Genomic DNA, 20,336 nt, shown 5'->3' with positions numbered 1-20,336 from the left:
GCTCCAGACAAAAAAGTTTTTTTCAGGACAATTCACCACGCGGAGGGGAGGGGGCTAAAATTAACAAAAATGTCCACGTGATTAATGGATGGTTCCCTATAGAATAAATTCTAAATACATAGTCTAATTTTCTAAATTTACCTGAACATCGGATTTATAAACAGGAGTTATAAGATGGGAGCGTAAACGTTACGTTGTGGTTCAGATCACGGAAATGCGTACAATCCCTTGTCTTATAATTGTTATTTGTTTATTTGTATCCATGGAAACGCAGCAAACGTGCATCGATTGGCTTAAATGCAAAATGCTCTAAACATGAGTTATTTACTAAAAGTAATTCATTGATTTAGCACGTAGTGTGCCATGAGAAAACAACACCAGGTGGCTTAAATATTAGAGGATGAGCTAATTATGTTTAACAACAGATGCGATATAGCCTAACCGGCTCCGTGGCTTAATGGTTACGGCTTCTGCCTCACAAGCAGAAGGTTCAGGGATCAAATCCCGGTCGGTACCTTTGAAATTTGGAATCATGAATTTGAACTTTGAATATGAACAAAAACGAAAATTAATCAGGTGGGATTCGAACTCACGCCTTTGGATTGGTGGTCTGGGACGCTAAGCAGTCGGCCATCAGTAGGTTTACACTCTAGTAGTGAAATGATCCGTAGTGGTGAAACATGTTATCTTCTCATATTAAATACGCGCTGATCCCTGATTTGCCTGACGGGATTGGAAGTCTAAATATAGATCGAGTTTCCTTCAGATGCTTGCTTCTATGTTCAGGCGGGGCCGAACAATGCCCAGCGACCTCGGAATTGGACCGCAAGGAGCTCTGTCATTCTGAAATGGGTCGTTGGAAGCAGCGCGAGGGCTATCACCACCTAATACCCGGGACTGAGATAAGCTGTATCAGCATTCGGCATGTACACAGTCTGATACAAATTATACTTTCCCATAATTTCGCTACCGGTTAGCGGGTATTGGATTGGACCACACACACACACACACACACACAACAGATGCGATATAGCCTCACTTCAAATTAGGCTTTAGTTTCCTTTAATATTGTATGCTAAATATGATTAATTTCAACAATTTCAGAAATTCAATATTCTTTCTTCGCCATGAACCCATGAACAACGACGACCAACTTAGAAAAAAAAATCGTAAAATCGCGATAACTCGTGATGTTTGTAAGAAATCCCATTATGTTCATAATCATTTTTTTGTAATTGTCTGGTCTACAACTTTGTAGAACATTGTTAGACTCTAAAAAAATATCCCTGCAAAGTTAGAAAAAAACACGAAATTTTAAAATGAAAATTTTTGTTCTAAATAAAAAAAATACATTTCTGGGTTAATGTACCCCGAAAAGTACATTAAATTTACTTTCAATGACATGTTTAAAAAAAATTATAATTGAGTAACGAAGTTTTTAAAACTTTTGAAGTCTTTTTTTTGAAGAATATTTTTTTTTTGAATTTCGAGCACACCATCAAATTGAGTGTCCAATTTTACATAAAAGTATCTTTGACACCAAATTTTTATCTCATCACCGTATCAGGCTGCAAATTATTGAAAAACACCTCTTTTTTCGCATGTTCAAAAATTGAAGGGGTCGTACCGCCCCTCCGTCACGAGATATAATAAAAAGGGACCTCAGATTTGTGATCAGGAACAAAAGATGCCCCTTAGGACAAAGTTTCACGCAAATCGAAGATTTCGTCTGAGTTGGTAGAGAATTGAAAACTACTTTCAGGCCATGCAAAGATAAATATTCCGAAAAAAAATAAAAAAAATGTTTTATTGGAATAGATTGTTTTTCAATTTCTCTAACTCTTCTCTTCCGCCGGTATTCGCCCAAAACTCGCGGTAAAGTGGTGATTCGCGGCGTAAAGTGACCGGATTCGTCGCAGGAACGCGCAGTGAATCCGCTACCGGTGAAATTCGAACCCGCCGGTCGTTAATTTCGGTGAATTTAGTGCGCGAAATTTCGTTCGGCCACGGGTCAAAGCAGCAGCAGCAGCAGGAAAAAAAAAAACAATACACCTAGCCGGGCCCCTTTGAACAGTCGTCGTCGTCGTCGTCCCTCGACCACGCTGTCCTTTGTGTACGGCTGATAGTGTAGTGTGGAAGAAGCAAATACAACTTTGCGACACGGAAAGCGCGGAGTGTGGGAAAAAAGTTTTTAAAAGCAGTGAAAAGTTTTAAGAATTTTTAAAGAAAATTAATTAGAGCAAAGTGAAGTGTTTTACTGCCCCCACCACACACAAAGCCCCCCCCCCCCCCTCCTCTCGCAAGAGCGTCTGTTCCCCAGGTAAGGGGCGGCTCAAATCGGGTGGCGTTCGAGTACTTGTGCGTTGTAAGCGTCTGTATCCCAGGTCAGGGGCGGCTGACAACAGCGGGTGTTGGATCCAACCCCCCCCCCCTTCGAGCGTCTGTTCCCCAGGTTAGGGGTGGCTCAAGGTAACTGGTGTCCTGCTCCATCGTCGAGGTAAGCGTCTGTTCTCCATGTTAGGGGCGGCTTACAGCAGATAGAGTTTGGACCCCCCCCCCCTCGAGCGTCTGTTCCCCAGGTTAGGGGCGGCTCGAAACAGCGTCTGTTCCCCAGGTTAGGGGCGGCTGATTAAAAGTCCCAGTGCCAGGGTGGGACTCTAAACAGTCCTGGTACGACGGTCCTCCGGCGAGACAGGGGGTTGGTGATGGCTACACGCACCCGCCGTAAAACCCAAGTGCAGAGAGCTCCAGATGCGAGCCGATCCAATCGCCGACCCGATTTTCGGGGATCCAGGGATTGGAAACTCGGGACGTGGAACTGCAGGTCTCTCAACTTCGATGGGAGCGACCGCATTCTTCACAACGAATTGCGGGTCCGCGGTCTCGAAGTTGTGGCGCTGCAGGAGGTGTGCTGGACGGGGAAGGACCACCGAGAATTCGGTGGATATACTATGTATTGGAGCGGCGGCGATACACACGAGCTGGGGACAGCTTTTATCGTGCTGGGCGATATGGCGAAGCGCGTGATTGGTTGGTGGCCAGTCAACGACAGAATGTGCCGGTTGAGAATCAAGGGCCGATTCTTCAACCTGAGCATCATCAACGTGCACAGCCCGCACATGGGAAGCGACGCCGATGACAAGGACGCTTTCTACGAGCTTCTTGACCGCGAGTACAGGAAGTGTCCAAAACACGACGTCAAGATTGTCATCGGCGACTTGAACGCTCAAGTTGGCCAGGAGGAGGAGTTTAGACCGGTTATTGGGAGATTCAGCGCTCACCAGCAGACGAACGAGAACGGCCTACGACTCATCGATTTCGCTACCTCCCGAAACATGGCCATACGTAGTACCTTCTTCCAGCACACCTCCCTATACAAGTACACCTGGAGATCACCAAACGACACGGAGACTCAAATCGACCATGTTCTCATCGATGGTCGGCACTTCTCGGACATAATCGACGTCAGAACCTACCGTGGCGCGGACATCGACTCGGACCACTACCTGGTGGTGGCAAAGCTGCGCCAACGCCTGTCTGAGGTCAACAAGATCCGGTACCGTCGCCCGCAGCGGTATAACCTGGAGCGGCTCAAGGACCATGAGGTCGCTACCCAGTACGCGCGGGAACTCGAAGCTGCGTTGCCTGACGAGGGTGAGCTTGCCGAAGCCCCTCTGGAGGCCTGCTGGAGCCATATGGAAGCAGCCATCAACGCAGCGGCATCGAGCGCCATCGGGTACGTGGACCGAGTTCGACGGAACGGCTGGTTCGACGAGGAATGTCAGGCGATTTGGGACGAGAAGAAAGCAGCGCGGGACAAGTGGCTGCTGCGCAACACCCGTGGGAACAAGGAGTCGTATAAACAGTTGCGAAGACAGCAAACCCATCTCTTCCGGGATAAGAAGCGCCGCCTGGAAGAGTTGGAGTTCCAGGATATGGAGCAGCTGTATCGCTCCAACGAAACGCGTAAGTTCTACAAGAAACTCAGTCAATCCCGGACTGGCTTCATGCCGCGAGCCGAAATGTGCCGGGATAAAGACGGAGGAATCTTGACGGACGAGCGTGAGGTGATCGAAAGGTGGAAGCAGCACTTCGACGAGCACCTGAACGGCCCAGAGGCGGAGTACCAGGACGACGAGGGAAACGACGTCAGCGGTATGGTGGACGGCGAGGACGAGCCAGCACCCACGATGAGGGAGGTTAAGGATGCCATCAAGAAGCTGAAGAACAACAAAGCAGCGGGTAAGGATGGTATCGGTGCTGAACTCATCAAGATGGGCCCGGACAAGCTGGCGGCCTGTCTACACCGGCTGATAGTCAAGGTCTGGGACACAGAACAGCTACCGGAGGAGTGGAAAGAGGGAGTAATATGCCCGATCTACAAGAAGGGGGACAAGTTGGAATGTGAGAACTATCGAGCCATCACTATTCTCAACGCGGCCTACAAAGTGCTGTCTCAGATCATCTTCTGTCGTCTGTCGGAGCGAGCAAAGGATTTCGTTGGGCCGTACACGGAGAAAAAAGAGTTCCCAAAATCGTGAACAAGCGTTCATGAAAATGGGAACCACGAACAAAGTGTTCAAATTCCATGGTACGTTTTTCGAAATCGTACCATGAGATTTGAACACTTTGTTCGTGGTTCCCATTTTCATGAACGCTTGTTCACGATTTTGGGAACTCTTTTTTCTCCGTGTACCAAGCCGGTTTTGTGGAGGGGAAATCGACGACGGACCAAATCTTTTTGCTACGCCAAATCCTCCAAAAATGTCGCGAGTACCAGATCCCGACGCACCACCTGTTCATCGATTTCAAAGCCGCGTACGACTCGGTCGATCGCGAAGAGCTATGGAAGATCATGTACGAGAACGGCTTTCCCGGGAAGCTAATCAGACTGGTGAAATCAACGATGGACGGGGCACGGTGCAGCGTGAAGATTTCGGGGGCGATGTCCGACCCGATCGAATCGCGCAAGGGACTGCGACAAGGCGACGGTATCTCCGGCCTCTGTTTCAACATTGGGCTTGAAGGTGTAATGAGGCGGGCGGGCTTCAACATGCGGGGCACGATTATCAACCGATCCAGCCAATTCATCTGCTATGCCGACGACATGGACATTGTCGGCAGGACGTTCGAGGAGGTGGCCAGGCGGTACACCGAATTGAAGCGGGAAGCAGAAAAGGTTGGATTGAAGGTGAATGTGGCGAAGACGAAATATTTGCTGGCAGGAGGAACCGAGTCCCTTAGGGCTCGCATAGGACCGAGCGTGACGATCGACGGGGACGAGTTCGAGGTCGTGGAGGAGTTTGTGTACCTCGGTTCGTTGGTAACGTCTGACAACAACTGCAGCAGAGAAATTCGGAGGCGCATCATCACCGGTAGTCGTGCCTACTATGGACTCCACAAGACCTTACGGTCTGGTCACCTTTCCCGGCGTACAAAGTGCACCATGTACGAAACGCTGATAAGACCGGTCGTTCTCTACGGGCACGAGACGTGGACGATGCTCGAGGAGGACCTGCAAGCACTTGAAGTTTTCGAACGGCGAGTGCTTAGGACGATCTTTGGCGGCGTGCGTGAGAACACTGTGTGGCGGAGAAGGATGAACCACGAGCTGGCGCAACTCTACGGCAAGCCAAACATTCGGAAAGTCGCCAAGGCTGGCCGGATCAGGTGGGCCGGACACGTCGCGAGAATGCCGGACGCGCTGGATGCGCGCCAACCGAACCAGACTATCAATCCGGTGAAGTTGGTGTTCAATTCGGAGCCGTCTGGAACGCGGCGGAGGGGGGCGCAACGTGCAAGGTGGTTAGACCAAGTGGAGGAAGATCTTCGAAGTGTGGGAGTTCCGAGTTGGAATTGGAGAGTAGCAGCCCAAGACCGAGTTCAGTGGCAGCGCATCTGGAGACAGCTCATGACCCGGGGGTTGTCTGAGCAGTAAAAGTAAAAGTAAGTAAAGTAAGTAACTCTTCTCTTCTCTGTTTTAAAATCACAACTGCATTAAATAAACCTAAGCCACGTGATTGCTCCAACAGTGCAACGAAGATCAAACAAAATCGCAGAACTGACCATATTGACACTCCAAGCTTTAATCAACTGTTTCACAGAAAAAACCACAGTGAGTTGTATAAAGTCGTAGGACAGCCTCAATTCAGTATTCATTTCAGTGCGTTGATTGAAGAGAATACAATGTTACGCGCTTCGGAGCTCAAGAAGTCCCCCAACTCCTTGGGGGATCCAGTTGGGAGGGAAGTTTGCGTCAAGTACGATGATCGGAAGAGTTTGTCACCGGCTTACGTAAAGTACGGTCGCGATTTAGCTAAATTGTCGAGTTTGAGCAAGGACTGGAATGTGACTGTGTTCGATTCTTCGCTGAACCAAGCTGTTCTTCCGTGGATGGTTATTTCGGGATCTAGCGGCAAGCGGATCGTGATCAATACCAACGAAAAAGGAATAAAGCTGTTCGGCGATAAGGATGCTAGTGGATCTTCAGTTCAAGGGGGAGATTCCACGAAAACTGAAGAACTGGTTCAGCCTGATTCAGCAGTGCATCTGATGAGTGCTAACGGGAAGGTTTTTGCTTTGACTTTGGACGATAACCACCTGGTTCAGAACTTTGAACTGTTGAATGGGAAATTGGAGGAGAAGGACTATCCAGAAATTACTGTTATGGGAGGCAAGATTATCCCTGTGAAAAAGTCAAGTGGCGATACCGAGTATTTGGCTCACTGCTCTGAGAAAAAGCTTACTCTGTACAATTTGATGAAGAATGGCAGTGGAAAATCTATTAAAATGAACGCGATCTGTCAGAAACTTTTCTACACTGAGAAAAAGCAAGTTTTGCTGATTTCAGATGATGGACTGCACGTATTGTCACTTGCTGGTGACAAGATTTCACCAAGCTATTACTGTTCTCACTTTTCAAAGGGTGATGGATGGAACAAGAACTTCTACGACACAATTCAACTATTGAAAGTAGGAAATGAAGAAGTATTGCTTTCAACCGGTCCCTATGGCATTCAAGTTGTGAAGATCTCCAACGAGTGCAAGGTCTACACCATACAAGACGATCCCAACAAGGTCAAACACGTTGCGATCGGTAACGCCGTCGACAAAGGCCCAAACCAAATCGAAGTGACAGGCTACTACAACACGAAGTTGTACTCGTTCACATTGACCTTAGCCGAGTCCGAGGCGATTCCGGAACCAACCGTTGGAGAGCCCCAACAACGCCCTCAACCAACTGTCCCAAAGCAGGACCCCAAGTTCAAACCAACCAACAACTTCGCCAAACCAACGCGCTGGCTGGTGGACACTCTGGACGAGTCCCACTTCCGGAACACCGTGAACAAGCTGACGGGGCGGGTGGAGTTGGCGTTTCCGCTGGTGGACCTGCAGGACCGGTTCGGGGTGCCGATCAAGCTGATGGCGTACTACCGGGAGGGGCTAGGGGGAGAGCAGACGGGAGTGCTGGGCCGGCACTGGACTCTCGGCAGGGACTGCATCGTGCTGGATGATAAGGGGAGCGTGTTCGGGGAGATGCACGAGTACTTTCTGGTTAAAGATCTGGTGAGGATCAGGTTGGTTAAGCGGGAGGTAAGCGGGGATGTTCTTAAGTTTGAGGTTGAGGGTAAGAAAGAGTTGAGCGTAGAGTATCGTAGAAAGGAGGAAAAGTGGGTGGCTTCAAATGGTGAGGTAACTTATGTTTATGGGGCAAAGGGTAAAGTAACGGTTCCAGCTTTTGAGAATTGGTACGGAGCAGCCGCAAAATATGAGAAAAACACGATTGAACATGCTGTTCAGTGGAACTTGATTGAAATAAGCAGAAACGTCGATAAAAATGTTAAATTAGAATTCAGCTATGAAGAACAAGGGGGTAGTTCTTATGTTACACATCTTAGCACTATTAAAGATAATTTAGGCACGGTAATAACACTAAAATATTCTAAAAATATTGATAACCGCAATAATCCGTACAAATCAGATAGTGCAAAGAAGGTTAAAGGGCATAACTTCGATAACAATAAATTACTAACCAACATAGAAATAGAAACACCAAGTTACACACAAAAACTATTTGTAAATACCACAAAAATCAAAGAATCGTACTACTTGCACGAAATAAGCCAACAAGCCGATGGTGAGCAATATACTGTAGTGAAGTTTGACTACACTGATCAAAATTCAGACGTCAAACTTAATCAAATTCGGCTACCTTCTGATAACAAGTTGATTTTTGAGTACAAAAACGAAACTATTTCTTCAGAAAAATATCAGCAGAATATTGGAAAGCTTGTGGATTTTTTCACCGGTCCAGGATATTCAGTGAAAATTGCCCTACAAAATGGGGATAAATCATTGAAAATCGAACTAAAGGATAACGCAGGGTTCAACAACTTTGTTAAGGAGCAAAAGCTTGAGATCAATGAGGGTAAACGAATTGCATCGTATAAACCAATTTTACAGCAGAATTACCTGGCAATTGTTGTTGATTTAAAAGTAGATGAAAGTAAGACAAAAGATGAACATGAGGATGAACAAATATTAAGCAAAATTTATGTTTTTGACAAAGATGACGGACAAATTTGGACACAATACAGCGAAAAGCAATTTGAATATGAGCATTTGAAGAGTGTAACTTTTCGCTGTGAATTTCAAGAAAATTTGGTCATGTATTTTGATACAGCGAAAATTAATTTCATATCATTGAACGGCAAAGGTAAAACGTGGAATCATTCAGAGAAAACCACTGGTCAAGTAGTAGCGGTGACATTTTTCAAAAATGGTGCAGTTTACTATTCTGACGGTTTGAACCTTGTTCGAATAAATGAGAATACAACAATTATAGGACCAACAAAGATTAGTAAGACTCCAGGGACTCCAAACATGAAGAGTTGGGAAAGTTTCTTCAAACACATAGACGTTCAAGCTGTCGACAACTCTTCAAAGGACTCCATCAAAAAAGATATTGAATCATATCGAAAACAGCTTGCTCGATTGATTAACGATTCTTCGATGGTCATGTACAACAATTTGCTGGTTGTTCGAACCATTGAGTTGACTGCAAGTGGTCAAATAACACTTAAATTGTTTTTATACTTACTCAGTAAGGAATATACCGTTGTTCATAGTCAGATCGTGGACATACCTGGGGAAGATTTGAATAAGAAAGAGTTGAAATTCGATGCACTGGATGAGTATAGATCTGCAAAGGTAAATGTGAATGATTTGGAGCAGTATACATTCAAGTATTTAAAGGAAAAAGAAAAGTTTAAACTGAAATTTCAACAATCGACTCAAATCAAATCTGGCAAAAAAGTAGAACCATCAGATAAACAAAAGAAAAAGATTGCAATCATGGAACGCATGATGAAGATTCCACTGGATTTCGAACGATACACACTGCAGATCAACAGCGATGGCGTCATCTGTGGAAACCAGTTGATTTATCACGATGGAAGTGCTTTCAAAACATCACCTTTAGATGAAAAGTCACTAAAGCTGGAACAGTTTCAGCTACCAGTTGGGGATTCTTCCGTACTAAAGAAGGAAAGCGTAACCAATAACTTGAAGTTTTGCACGAAATTTGAAAAGGAAGACTGCTCAAATTTGGAATCTTCATCGGCTCGTAACGTATCCATCAAATATCCACGCTACTTCATATCGCAGAACAAGGAAACGACCTGGGTGCACGTTCTGAAACCCAACGGGAAAGGCGTCCAAGAGAAGGTTTCATTCCCCAAGGAAATGGTTCACAGATCGTCCAGCCATTCGACGTTTGTAGCAACAAAACTCGCCGACAACAGTACGCACGTGAGACCGTTCAGATCGATCACCAAAAGTAACGCAATCCAGGTTGAAGTCGTGTCCAAAGAATCGCTCAAATCAGCCAACGGAGAGCAGAGTATAAGCTACGAGTACCAGAATCCGGTGCTGAGTGATGACCAAGTCATGTTTAGGACTACTTTAGTTATTCCTGGAAGCAACAAAAGAGCGTTTGGATTTTACCAGGAATCTGTGGACTTCATCACCAATGAACAGGTCGTACAAGTCATGGACAGTGAAGGCAAGTTGTTTGATCCAGAATACATGAAGCGTATGAACGAAGTCCGGGATGAGCAGCAAAAGCAACGAGATGAACCGGAAGTGGACGGTAAGCAGATGATTCTGGACAAGAGTGGTACGCTACCGATTTTGAACACTAAACCTTATGTTGGAGTTGATCGAGCGATGATCAGCTTCTTCAGCTTTGAGGACTACGAGAGTGGAGAGGGTTGGACGTATGATAACAAAGGTGTTATACGTGATGGATTCTCAGCAACTGGTAGGAACTACCTGAAGCTATCTAAAGGACAAAGCATCGCTAAAAACTTCAGTCAGCTTAGATTTGAGGGTCACTTTGTCTTGAGTACATGGATTCGAACTACAAAACCTCTAAAAAATGGAGAATCTACAGATATGGTCACACTAGAATTGAAAACTCAACCAAAATCCACAGTACAAGGAGTCATCAAGCAGCATATCAACGACTGGATCTACGTCGAAGCGAACACATCATCCATCGAACGCCCATCAACTTCCAATGCAAAGATCGACCTCACAGCCAAGATCGCATCGACGAAAGCCGAAGAACTCCACGTGGACCACGTCCGACTCACACCGTTGAACTTTAACTTTGAGGCACGCGTCTACGACTCCAGAACATCCCAGCGGGCAGCGACGATCCACAGCAACGGGTGCGTCTCGAGATTCGTGCACGATGACTACGGTCGCCGCATTGCGGAGATTGACGAACTTGGCGGCATCAAATACTTTACGACTTATGCCGTCGAGAAAGGTAGCAACTCTCGGCTGCAGATGCGACCAAAGGTGGGTTTTATGGAGAGCTTTTCTCCGTACACGGCTGGAGGTCGTTGGAGAACGGCGAAAGAACAGAAGGTTGAGCCTGGGAAGATTAGACTCAATGGTGAGCTTAAGTACACTGGGGAACTTGCTGGTGATGCACTCTGCGTGAGGATGATGTACGACCTTCTAAGCTCTGGGAGCTTTAATGTAAAAATTGCTGGAAGGACTGTCAATATCTCGAAAGCTGAGATAAAGCTGAACGATAAAAAGTATAAAACCCCTCCGAAGCAAGCTGAGTTGATCATTCTTGGCACTACATCCTTAACAACTGTGTGGATTGAGGGTATCATAATACTAGAAGAACAAAGTGCTCGTTCAAAATCTTCAGAATTGTCAATTACATCGCATTCCAAGGTAGAGATTCGTGACCTCGTCGTTATGGAGTCACCTCAAGTCTTCGTATCCTACTTGAACTATGATTCGAAGCCAATCCAGGAGATCATGCTGGAAGATGGTAGCAACATATTGATCCGTCAATTAATCTACGACGAGATTGGTCGTAAGGTAGCGGAGACTATTTGGACCAGAATACCCATAACAGAATTGGCTTCTAAAAAATCTGGATTTTTGACCTATCAGAAAGACTTCGTAACAAACGATGATCTTTCGAAACCTACGTCATTTTTGAAAACAAACGATGGTAAAATGACTGGGTTAGTCCACGATCACAACCAACTCTACGCAGGATATCCGTACTCCCAGATCGTCTATCACCCAAACCCTCTTGAGATCCGTCACAAGGTAGCCCAACCAGGTGAGCTGTACTCCTTCAAAAAAGGAAGCTTTCTTCACACCTTCGACATCACCTCCAGCGTTCCCTTCATCAAATCCAACTACCCTAGCGCTGAAGGATTCCGCTGCGAGGAAGAACGCAAACCCAACGGAATGACCCAGGTTACGGTGTACAACCGTAGGAACAAAAAAGTCGCCCAGTACATCTCAGTACGGGACTACAAAAACGCACTGACGACCTACCTGTACGACGAATTTGGAAATGAGATCCAGAAGTTACCACCGAAGTTCTACGAGACTTCTAGTACTGGAAAAATGAGTCCGGAGAAGGCCAAGCGAGATACTGCGTGGGCTACCAACTCGGAATACAACAAGGAAGGAAAACTGTTGATGATGCGATCTACTCCGGATGGTGGTTTGGTTGAGTTCATCTACGATGACTACAGTCAGCTGCGATATCAACTGCATTACAACGAAGCGAAACAGGTTGATAAGATTGTTTACTTCCGGTACAACTTGTACGGACAGGTCTACGAAACGGGCAGATTGAATGCCACTGCAGGATTGGCAGATAAACTTCGGAAGGACGTTAACGCAGATCTACCAGATCGAAGTCACGTCCTATACTTTGACTACGGTGAAACCGATTCGGATCCAGCGATGAGGGGTCGTACCCAGCGGGTGATCAAGCAGAACGGAGATCTTCAGTTCAAGCAAGTGCTGTTCTACGACGAGGATGGCAACGTACTTCGCAAAAGCTTTTTGAGTCAGAAAGCCAACGAAACGCTATCGCTGGACTACCTCTGGAAGAACGACCAGATCGCCGGGATTCGATATCCGTTCTTCGTGAAGGGCAAGCAGCTGGTGCTGAGGTATGAACACAACTTGAGAGGGGAGGTCACCTCGATCGGCTTGATCGACGACAAATCGGAAACTCCGATCGTTAAACTTGGTCATGACGCCCAAGGTAAGGTCACTGAGATATCCCATCAGTACGGGATGAATAAATTCAATCAATCTTACGAGTATGAAGCTCCCGGATATTTAAAAATGATCAAGAATCCTTACCTAACGGAAACGCTGTACTACACGGAGAAAGGCTACGGTGCGGAACCCGTTGGAGATGGTAGCATCCTGCGTACGGAGTTCCATGCCACGTGGCACAATGAATGTGATCAAAACTTGATCCCGTTGACGGCAAGGGCGTTCATATCTGACAGGTTGAACGCCAAATTGGCAGAACTCTGCTTTGACGCGCTGTTGGAGCGAGGTTATTTCGACGGACAGGGTCGGCCCTTGAAGTCGTACTACCCGGATCTGGAGGTGGACATGCCGATCAAGTGTTCAACGGGATCGACGTGGGAGGGCATTGCAACGGGGATCTTGGAACGTGGATATCCGGAACACTATGGACATGCGTACGACTATGGGAGCCACAGTGAGTTGGTTGCAGCAAAGTACTTTGTTGGGGATGAGGGAGATACTTTGGAGCTACCTTGGAAGGCGAAGAACTTTGAAGATCAGATGAGGAGAGAGTTATCTGGTGCTGGAAGAACGATCAACCTGACCCAGGTGTGGAATGAGTTGAATGAAGCAAAGATCTACAACAGGGTGCAAGGCGTCAAAGCATTGTTCACTGCAAGTAACAGTAAGTTGGATCCTAATAGTATAGAAAACGTTGCTTATAGGTATTTCGCTGCCAAACTCGCTGAATTGAACACCAAAGATGTAACAGAAATATGTAGTAAAATTATGTCAACAATAAACAAAAACAAACCGAAGGAGGATTGCTCGAAAACCTTGCAATCATTCAAAGAATCAATGGTTAACCCAAAACTATTAAGCATCCTGAATAAATATCCCAATATAAAGAAGAACATAGTCACACGTCTCTCGAAGAACCTTGCTGCAACGCTGGGAAACTCTCCAGCAGATGTTGAGTCCTTCTCGATAGACAGTAATGGGAACCATGGCACCTACTACACAGGATTCAAGCGATTCGAGTTGATCTACAAGACTACTAACAATCAGATAGCAACCATCAAGAAAGGTTCCAAATCATACGACATTGCCCACGACAGCGAAGGAAACATCATCAAAGCTGCACACAAGGGCATCGACAAGCTGGAGTACGACCCACTGACGCAAAGGGTTTCCAAGATCGAAATGACCTCGAAGAAACTGATCATCGAGTTCGGCTACGATCACCTCGGCGAACGAGTCGTGAAGCGTGTTAGGAACACCACTGGTGACGTTTTGTCTGAGTTGTACTACGTTCGAGATAGCAACGGGAATACGCTGGTTGAGTACAAGCTGACCTACCCGAATCCCAAAGAAACTTCGAAACCCATTGTCACCGTAACTGCCTACATCCACGGCCCGCTCGGCCTTGTCGGATTCTTCCGGAATGACAAGTACTACAGCGTTCTGTTGGATCACGAAGGATCAACCCGGTTGGTGATCCACCAGAAGCGTGTGGTAGCCGCTTACGATTACATGCCGTACGGTCAGTTGATGCGCAAGTTCGGATCAAGCGCGGAAGCCCACATCGCGTACCGCTACACCGGGCAAGAGTACGACGAAGAAACCGGACTGTACAACTACCACGCGCGGTTGTACGACCCGGACATGGGGCGTTTCTACCAGCTGGATCCGATGGAGCAGTACCCGAGTCCGTACAAGTACGCCGGGAACTCACCGGTCTCGCAGATCGACCCGGACGGACAGGTAGCTATTACGTTGATCGTCATTGGGATCGGGGCGCTGCTGGGAGCGTACTTCGGGGCTGCTTCGGCGAACAACAGCTGGAATCCGGCGGAATGGGACTGGGCCAACAAGCGGACCTGGATTGGGCTGTTCGCGGGAGCACTGGCAGGAGGATTCGCCGCGTACGGCGGGTTAGCGAGCTTTGCATACCTTACCTCGCTGTTTGGGGGGTCGTTGACGGCTGCTGGGGTGGTAACTGGAACGCTGGCTGCAGGTGGGGCATTCCTGGGAGCTGCAGCCGCTACCAACGAGTGGGATCCCCACAAGTGGGACTGGACTTCACCGAACGTATGGAACGGACTACTAACTGGAACCGCCGTTGCCGTCAGTCTACCCTCAGGATTCGTCGGAATATCGCGAACGTTCTACTCTTTAGTCTCAAACGCAGCCAAGATCCTGTACGGCTCCGCCATGATCAGCGGATTCTTGCTACTCGGCTACGTAGGAGGTGCGTTCGCCAACAACTTCAACTTCCGCATGGACCAGTGGGATTGGAAGAATCCCCGGACGTGGTTCGGGATAATCGAGGGTTCCGCCACGGTGATCATGGCGACGGGAGGAACCGTCAAGCATGGAGCCTTCAAAACTCACTTCATAACCTCACCCGGCAAGTTGAAAGGGGCCTGGTATCGGATCAACATTCCGGCGAAGTCCTTCACCGTGAAGGAAACACCCTGGAAGTTCTTCATCACGTACTACAAGAACGGGCAGAAGGTCGGATCGCAGATCATTGACATCACGACGCGAAAGGGTTTGCGCAGTATTCCGCAGGTTTGGCAGGGAACGACGAAGTATTTTTTCATATCGAACGGGCGGATCGCTGCTGGAATGGTCGCCATGGGGACTTATACCTTTGCAAAGTATCACAACTACAGATCGCTGTTCGAGCAATATCCGAACGAGACGCAGAAGATTGGGGTAAAAGAGCAATTTTCTAGATCCAGGAGGTATGCACTGAACTACGAGCCTAGTGCTTCAAATTCGGCTTCGAGAACATCGTTCTTTGGTAGCATTCTACAAACCGTAATGAACTTCTTCACTGAAAGAGACATCTTGATGGAATCAATACTAAATCGTTCAGTTGAACCTATTCTACCAAGCTTCAACTCCAAGTCAGATTCTACACAGCAATTCTCTCAAAAGCTGTGCTACCCTCCAAAGGATCACAAGAATCACTTCGTATGTCCCCAAAGGGAGTCAACCGTAAACGTTTACTCCAAATCGGAGACATTCCTCGCCAAAACCTTCGGTCAGGATTCGTTCAAGAGCTGCTTCCCCATTACGTGGCAGGGTTATCCATCGGTTTCGTGTGACGGCCAGGAATCGACATTTGTCTACACTCCTCGACCGCAGTTGCGGGTGTTCGATATGGTTGACGGATGGTTGCTGTTGGCGCGCGTTGCCCCAGCTGCTTTCAGAAGCTTTAAGAATGGGGTCAGCTTTGTGAAATCGGTGTTTTCCGGTGATGTGAAGGGAACTTCGCAGCCCGACGATATCCACAAAAATCCTCGAAATAAGTTAGATAGCATTAAAAGAATGATTCAAGATCAAGAAGGAACAAAAACCACATGGGCGATTCCACTGCTCGAAGATCTCGAAGAAGACATAACTGATTATGAGCGATCAAGGAAGAGTTCAAAATACCAATCAGATTTGCTGGAAGAACGTTTGGATGCTCTGAGAGAAGATGTTCTCGAAGATATAAGTTTAACCCTTGCGGTACAGATGAGTAGTGTTTTGAAGAATGTTTCCAATAACCAGAACCCAAGACTATCACAATTGTCCTTTGATTTTATTGAAAAATCAATGACTTCTTTTGAAAGTTCAACGCGTTCGCTAGTACAATTTTAAATTGGATTTTCGATAAATAAATCTTTAAATATCTAAATAATCTTAAAAAGCTTTCATGTCGGATGAAAAACCATTTAACATAACTTAATTAGAATATGCTGTAAATAATTTAATCTGCATAATTGGTTTATAAAATATTTGTATAGTTCATTCAAAAATAAACATATAATATCTTGCAAATCCACTAAATGTTTCAAATTGATTCTCACATCCACTTTTTCTGCACATATCAACTTCAAGAATATTTAATTTCATAAACATTATTCCAATAACAATACAAAAACATTGCGTCACCATTCGAGGAGCTTCAGTTTTTCCTAAAATCAATTTCGGGCCTGAATGGCATAAATCAAAACTTCGTGATAACCACCCATTATTGCGATGCGAGGTAGAGTCTCTTGACGCTATTGCTTTTGGGACAACTTTCTGTCAACATTGTGGTTACTTCACATTTGTTTTGTGTTGTGGAGTACAGTGGTTCGCAAAATATTGTTCACCTAGATTTTTAAGACTAAACTATTGTGATATATTTAAATAATAAGCCAAATGAAAAATATAACTGAGAACAACATGTTTTTTTTTTTTTAATGTGAAGATTTTATCAGGCCAACCTGTCACCATTCTATTCCAAACAGACCTGTAAATTTGCGCACTGCCACTAAAAATAATAGTATTCATGATATGGGTTGAATTAACGCACCCCCTTCCCTTACTCCCCTACCATATCGCGTGCTTGTCATCTGTCTCCGTGGGAGAAAAGCTCCATTTACCATAATTCATGACACGAAACCGTAATCAAAACGCTGCCCCTGTCTATGTCTAGTGGTGCGGATAGTCGCGAACAATGGCTCCCATGGGGCAGGGAGGTAAGTTGGGTGGATGAGCTTCGAACAGAGAAATTGTCGCGGATTTGTATCTTCAGGAGAAAGGAAATAATGAAAAAAAAACTGATCATAAAAATATGTTCTGTATTTTTAACATCCAAATTCAATGCTATTTATACTACTGATTATAATATGCATAGTAATTTTACAAACGATAATTTCTAACAAGAATACACTCAAAAAAATGAGTTCGCGTAAACGTGAATAGAGTTCATGCCAACGGGAACCAGGAAGAAAACTGTTCACTTTCATGGTGCAATGTACTATAAAAGTTGAACAGTTTTCTTCCTGGTTCCCGGTGGCATGAACTCTATTCACGTTTATGCGAACTCATTTTTTTGAGTGTATGCTAATGTTTCCATACTATTTGTTCCAAATTAAAAATTTCAAGCATTTCAAATTATATGCTTACAATTGTATAATAGTTTCATTACTTTTAGCTTGTCATAATCTAGAATACAATCTGAACAGTGACAAGATATTAAATAATAAATAAGTTTGTGCTTTGTTCTACTTCGGATTTTAAATCAACTACAATTGTTTGCCCAATACGATTCACAATGAATATTTTTTCTTAAAAATAAATTTAATTTAATTGTATATTAAAAAGACTAGACATATAGGTATCTCTGACAATTTCATTATAATTTCTTTAAAAAACAGAAACAGAAATAAAGAAAACTACAGCTAGTCAATGTTTAACGTTATATCCCGTTCTAGATCCCAATTTAATTTGGTGTTTTGAACATTCTGAATACAGACAGAAGATTTAATCATTAAATTTTAAAATTGGTGTACTAACTTTGTTGTTCTGCTACTGTTTTCACCAAATTAAATCGAAAATATCAAAACATTGTGTAATAATATAGCGTCAACAGTTTTTCTAATTCATTCAGATGTTCTAATTCATCAAATGCCGGTACCTAAGGATTTTTTACTAACTTAGGTTAGGTTCTTTTAGGTACTGCGACCAGGGTAAGACCGAGAATAAATAAATGGAAAAATTTATATGGTATGAATATTTATTACGAACTAAAATAGCAATAATATGCGTTAATCTGATCCTAACCTATTGAAATAACTCAAATTAAAAAAAAAACAATGTGATGATCTGGGCATTTCACAGATCTGTGCACAAAAAATTACACAATACAAATGCTTTAAGTATGAGATAGGATACAAAGTATTCAAATGTTCCATTTCTAACATCCGAATCAGAATTAACCGATGAAAATGTTTATTTTTCAAATTCCGGGAAAACCGGAACAAAATATTTAAAAAACCCGGAATTTCCGGTTTTACAAAAATCCCGGGAATTTTGTCCCGGGAAATCATCGCACTAGACTAGCAATTAATTTATTTTTGTCAAGACATTACTTTTTTGCCTTTCTCACTAAAGAAAGGTATAGGTTTTACTTTAAGCCAGGACGTCATTTCCGTCTTCGTAAATATGTCGATTCAGCATGAATTTTAATCGGAAAAATCGTCAAAAAATCACACTGCATCGATTTTCGACGCTTCGTCGCCAAGTCGACAAGTTGTCAAGTTGAGCTTCGAATACTGGCGCGAGAATGCTGGCGCATATATTTGCTGGCTCGACTTGTACTCGTTTGTAGTAGCTTGTCTACCGATGTTTCCTACAACATGTAAGATATCGTAGCTTTTCGGTTTCTTTTGACCTGTTTTTTTTTTGCATAACTGTCCAATTTTTATTTAAAAACTTTTGTGACATAGGACATTCATCCGGCTACAATCTATTTGTTTTCCGTGGGCTCCAAAAATCGCCTAAAAGTAGACTTAATTTTTTCGTGATTTCGTAAGTTTATTTAACAGGGTTCATTGGATTCCAATAGGAGCTTTCTAAGCTTTTCATCGTTTATATCGTTTTCAAAGTTTTCAATGCTGGCGACGCCAATGGCTTTCTACCTAAGGTACTCGTGATTGAGTGTGTAGTGGTGCGGTTGTAAAAATAGCTATCTCTGACTCTGTCACATTCGTAGAAGCTGAATGGCTATCTTCCCTGCACCGTGCGGCACACGCGGTTCACTTATACCTCGGTTTTTCTTTGCGCCTACCGCGGTGTGCGTTGTCACTGGCGCATGTGAAGCTTGCTATGCTCGCGTTTGTCATAAACGCTTGTTTGATTAAGAATATGTACGATTAAAAATATTCTTTTGGTGAAAATGGCGTTTTTTGTTTCTTTTGGAAATCATATCATTTATAATACTTTGCTTTCATCATAAGACTTTCTTCTTCTTCTAAACAAAGTCAATGTTATGAATTGAAAGAAGTTCTACCATCGTTATATTCTTTAGTAAGAAAGGCTCTATCTCACCCCAGGTGGGATTAAATCGGGTTTTTACCCGTAGAAGTCATGACCATACTTTTTAACATTTGAAAAGACCATAAAACATATGATTGCCATATATCAAATTTTACGGTTGAATTAAAAAAAAAATAAAATATGTTTTTCGAAGGAACGGAAAGCTTTATGTTAGATAATTGTTTAAAATTAAAAAAAAGACGCATATTTTCTAAGTTAATAATTAAAAATTCTTAGTTCTCACTTTAAAAATAAAATTAATCTATGAAAAACTTCATTTTTAAAAGTTTGCTTTTCTTTCTGATAAGTTTTAAGCGAATTAACACGAAATTTTCAGATTTTTTCGAAAAAAAACATTTTCAGCTTCATCAAGACTTCAACAAATAAAAATAAGTATTTTTAATAAAAAGTGAATTTTATATTGCAATTCAACTTCTACTGTATCATCGACCGCCAAATCGATATAAATACAGTCCAGACTTGATTATCTGAAGCTTCGATTATCAGAAATTATTATTATCCAAAATTCGATTATCTGAAGGTTTGTATGGAACTTCGGATAATCGAATCATAAACAATTTTTTTTTCCTTTCTTATTTTTAACATCAAATTCGAGCTCTGCGATCCCAGTTAAATTTAAATGGCTGATTGCCAATTATATTTAGTAATGCATTTTCAAACATTTCATCTCTGCCATTTTGGCCACCATCTTGGATTTGAAAATTCTAAATTCGACAATCAAAAATAAGACAAAAACTTCTTTTTTGTAGTTCGATTTTCCGAAGTTACGATTGACCGAAGTGAATTTTGCCAAGGCCTTCGGATAATTGAGTCTGAACTGTAAATGATTCCTTGATTGATTCATCCAATATTTGATT

The 20,336-nt window shown here is 44.0% G+C and overlaps 1 protein-coding gene across 1 annotated transcript; it reads left to right on the top strand.

Annotated features, from left to right (window-relative positions):
* The first annotated feature begins 6,186 nt into the window (after positions 1-6,186).
* Positions 6,187-16,809, top strand: LOC128092698 (uncharacterized). The gene has a single exon (XM_052707044.1). The coding sequence runs from the start codon at positions 6,187-6,189 to the stop codon at positions 16,249-16,251; it is 10,065 nt and encodes a 3,354-aa protein (XP_052563004.1). The 3' UTR covers positions 16,252-16,809.
* Positions 16,810-20,336: the final 3,527 nt, after the last annotated feature.

The sequence above is a fragment of the Culex pipiens genome, chromosome 2 (genome assembly GCF_016801865.2).
Source record: "Culex pipiens pallens isolate TS chromosome 2, TS_CPP_V2, whole genome shotgun sequence".
Lineage (NCBI taxonomy): Eukaryota > Metazoa > Arthropoda > Insecta > Diptera > Culicidae > Culex > Culex pipiens.
Note: the sequence above shows the minus strand (reverse complement) of the source record. Positions and strands in the feature narration are given on the sequence as shown.